Below are 4,073 nucleotides of genomic sequence, written 5' to 3' on the forward strand. Positions count from 1 at the left end.
CTGAGTGTGAACTAGTGTAGAAAATGAGATTTTTTTTTTAAAAATCAAGGAAAACAACATAAAAGCATCTAGGAGGCTGTGCTCTTCAACCTAATTATGACCTTCTTCACCCATCACCTCAGCTATTTTCACATCCAAGAAACTAGAATGTAGGATTTTGTGTACTCTAAGATGCCAGAGCAAATCCAATTCTAACTTAAAAAAATAAGCATACATGGTAGACCAAAACAGGACAGTAGCCATTCAAGGAAAATTAAGTCACAGCATAATAAGTATTAGGATTTATAAGTCAACAAATTAAATTTTCTGACATATAACATTTAATGGTGATGCATAAAAATAGCTTCAAAACATCCAGGCTAAGTCAATAGTGCTGGGGTAGTTGTAGGGGCAAAAAGGATGAAAATGAAGTTTAGAATAATGGGGAAAAATTTACTTAAATCTGGGTAGCAATCACTGCAGGCACTATGAGGAGGTAGACTAGGTCATCCTAACCTGAGCACCTGTGTGGGTGGTCTTCAGAGAAAGAATTAAGCAGATACTACGGAAGTTAATTGTAATCCCAATCTGAGCAGCCCATGTATAACCTACCTATTCATTTATGAGCAAAGAAGGGAGGGATGAGGCACAAGCCAGGCCAGAACTGGGCCAGGGTCATATGTTGAGGGTTTTTTTTTATTTACCAGTTTGCTTAATCATTTTTTTCAGGTGTTATTGGTACCAAACAAACAAAAACAGAATGAGCCCTTATTACAGATTGAATTTGTCATGATTCTACAATGAGTTAGTGATACGTTTTTTTTTATTTATGGTTCATATGACCTTAAAAATAATGGCCTGATAGAATAATAGAGGACAGATTTGCTGAAAATTATTCAAGTAGGTTAATGTGAACACAAGATAAGAAGAGTTTAAGTGGAGTGTGATTCCTGGTACCACCTTAATTCTCCTTCATTTGTTATTGACCTTTATCAACAGATGCTGTCCAACCCTAGTGTCTAGCTCTGTTCACCCCTTGCTCTATTCTGTTGGTGAGAATTTCTGATAGTTTTCTTTATTCTGCTATTTTTTTCTTAATATTTCCAACATCATTTTAGTTTGATTTTTCTTCAGCAATTCTCTTTGTTGGACACTGTTTTCAGATTAAGGGTTGATTTTTTTTAAACTTTCATTGGCTCTTTGTTTTTGTTCTCTTAGAGGACTTCCATGGATTTTGTGTGTGTGTGTGTGTGTGTGTGTGTGTGTGTGTGTGTGTGTGTGTTGAACATAGTTATAAACATTCTTTTGAATTCTTCATCTAAATGTCCTCGCACCCTGTTCTCACAGGAGCTGTGGGGTTAGTGATTTGGGGGGAAGACTGTTATCTTAGCGTTTCACATTTCTGCACTGAAGCTTGTGCGCCTGGAGTTCGCTGCCTGAGTCCTAGCTCTTCTTTCAGTGGAGGCTCCTACAACTTGCTAAACTGCAGGAAGGTTGAGCTATGGTTTTCCTTTGTTGGCCTGGTACTGGAGCAGAAGACTCTAACCTTAACCTTCCTCTTACTGTCAGAAACCATTCTGTGTCATCTCCAGCCGCCTCCCTGTGCCTCTGCTTTCTACTCCATATTGTGGAATTTCCTGCGCCCTGGGAAATTTCAGGCCCCCTTCCTCAGTCCATCTTGGCGTTTCTCTGCAGAACAGACAATTGTGAACAAAAAGGCTGGTAGATTTTACAAAATATCTTTGCAGTGAAAGAATAGCAGTGTTAATGAGAATGTGGGGAAACAGTCCCTAGTGGTGGGACAGTAAATTTGTACAAAGATTAAAACATGATTATAGTAAAGTCCAGAAGTTCCACTTTTGCATGTACTCAAAAGAATTAAAAGCTAAACCTCAAAGTGGTGTTTGGAGAGCCACATTCCCAGCAACTTCATTTCCAATGGGCAAAATATAGACACACTCAAGGGAGAATTCATGGGTGAACACAAAAGACAGTATAGTAAACATATGCAATTAAGGTTAATTGGCCTCTTAAAAGATAGGAGATCCTGACTTAGCCTAGAACATAGATTAATCTGGGTGAGATGGTGGGAGCAAAATAAACCAATGACAAAGTTTACAAATTCCATTCAATGAAATTTCTCTTGGACAATTAGACTAATTGGAATGGTGGGTGCTGGGCTCTCAGACTGTAGTAGACAGGAAGATATTGTCTGATAGGTATTGACTGAGTTTGCTGGAGGTAATGACTCTAGCAGTGGATGGTATTGATGGCTAGATGACAATATAAATGCATTTAGTATGTCAAAACCATGTATTGAAATGTAGTTAAATGATTTTGATGAGAAGTTCACATTGCTATGATAGAATCTGGGGTATAAATAAATAAACCTCTTTATTTTAGTAACTGATTCGACGACCTGTCCCAGGAGAAAAAGCTTATAGAGTTGGGTGCATGTGTTACAAACCTGAGTTTCTACCTTCCCGTCTGAGTCCCAACACCCTTCTTTGCCTACCTGCACTTAAAGGAAATATTAGATAGCATCTCCCTCTACTAGAGTCAGCAAAGAGATGTCCCAGAAGAAAGGACAGCATCGTCTGTTCCAGATGACATGGCAGCACCGTGTTTGCTGAACGTATGGAAGGCAGGAGACTGCGGAGGAAAGGAACAGTGGAGCAGGAAGAGGCAGAGTGAAGCGTTCACACCAACAGATTCTTCTTTGACTTGCTATGTGATGTGGGTGGCCATGGAAGGTCAGAATGTGAGTTTCCCCAACACATTTGTCTTGCTGGGCTTCTCTGATCTCCCATGGCTGGAGATGCCACTCTTTGCAGTGCTTCTGGTCTCCTTCATCTTCACAGTGATAGGAAATAGCTCGATCCTCTTCCTGTCCTTGGTGGACCCTAGACTCCGAACACCCATGTACTTCTTCCTAGACAACCTCTCTGTGTTGGATCTCTGTGTCACGTACACCATTGTCCCACAGCTGCTCATCAACCTCTGGGGCCCAGAAAAGACCATTGCCTCCTGGAGCTGCATGGCACAGGCCTACCTCTACCAGTGGATGGGCGGCACGGAATGTGCCCTGCTGGCTGTCATGGCTTTGGACCGCTATGTGGCCATCTGCTTTCCCCTCCAATATGTTCTCATCATGCATCTCTGGGCATGTGTGTGGCTGGCAACTGTATGCTGGGCTCTTGGCCTGGCCAATTCTCTGATTCAAACCACACTCACACTCTACCTTACCCTTTGTGCAAAAAATACACTGGACCACTTCTTCTGCGAGGTGCCCGCTTTGATTAAGTTGGCATGTGGTGACACCACCATGAATGACCTGTCCCTAGCCTTGGGAGCTATTCCTTTTGCAATAGTGTCTCCTCTGACCGTGCTCACCTCCTACACCTTCATTGCTAGGGCCGTGCTGAAGTTACCTTCAGCCAAGGGAAGGCGCAAGGCATTCAGCACATGCAGCTCCCACTTGCTCGTCGTCACCATATTCTTTGGTCCAGCTATGTACACATACCTCCAGCCTCCGGGCAACAACACACAGTCCAAGTTCCTCTCCTTCTTCTACTGCATCTTCACTCCAATGCTCAATCCACTCATCTACACTTTGAGGAACAAGGATGTGAAGGAAGCATGGAGGAGGATCCTATCCTTCCAGAGTAGGCAGAAGTCTTTGAAAGCCAGATGAGCTCTGCCTGGCTCGGGGAACAGCCACATGTTTAAGTTACTGCTACAAATTTGCTTTCCCAAAAGCAAATTTCCCGTGCCTAGGTTGGAATTCTCAAAATCAACCACACTAAGGACAACAGAGACTCTTTCGACTAGAAACACCTGTCTTCTAAAATCTCAGATAAGGCCACGGTACTTTTTCTGAACCCGTCCCAGATATTTCTATCCACTGAGGAGAGATGGTCTATAGATCTTCTGAGTACTGACAGGAAAGCATGGTCTATGGATCCCTTTTAGTAACTGCTCTTTGGCCATAAGCTCTCAAAAGATAAAAAGATTTGGGACAGATACATTTTCCTCAGCGATGTAGCTACTGGCAAGTCACCATGTCCCTGTCAATACTCTGTAGCCTATGTTCC

The 4,073-nt window shown here is 42.5% G+C and overlaps 1 protein-coding gene across 1 annotated transcript; it reads left to right on the forward strand.

The window, feature by feature from the left end:
* The first annotated feature begins 2,713 nt into the window (after window positions 1-2,713).
* LOC146892938 (olfactory receptor 2G3-like) lies at window positions 2,714-3,673 on the forward strand. Its single transcript, XM_085694391.2, has one exon. The coding sequence runs from the start codon at window positions 2,714-2,716 to the stop codon at window positions 3,671-3,673; it is 960 nt and encodes a 319-aa protein (XP_085550517.2).
* Window positions 3,674-4,073: the final 400 nt, after the last annotated feature.

This window comes from Myodes glareolus, chromosome 9 (assembly GCF_982192425.1).
Source record: "Myodes glareolus chromosome 9, mMyoGla1.1, whole genome shotgun sequence".
Lineage (NCBI taxonomy): Eukaryota > Metazoa > Chordata > Mammalia > Rodentia > Cricetidae > Myodes > Myodes glareolus.

Excerpts from the sequence above, each read along its gene's own strand:
- LOC146892938 (XM_085694391.2), top strand. The coding sequence starts at position 2,714 with ATGTGGGTGGCCATGGAAGGTCAGAATGTGAGTTTCCCCAACACATTT.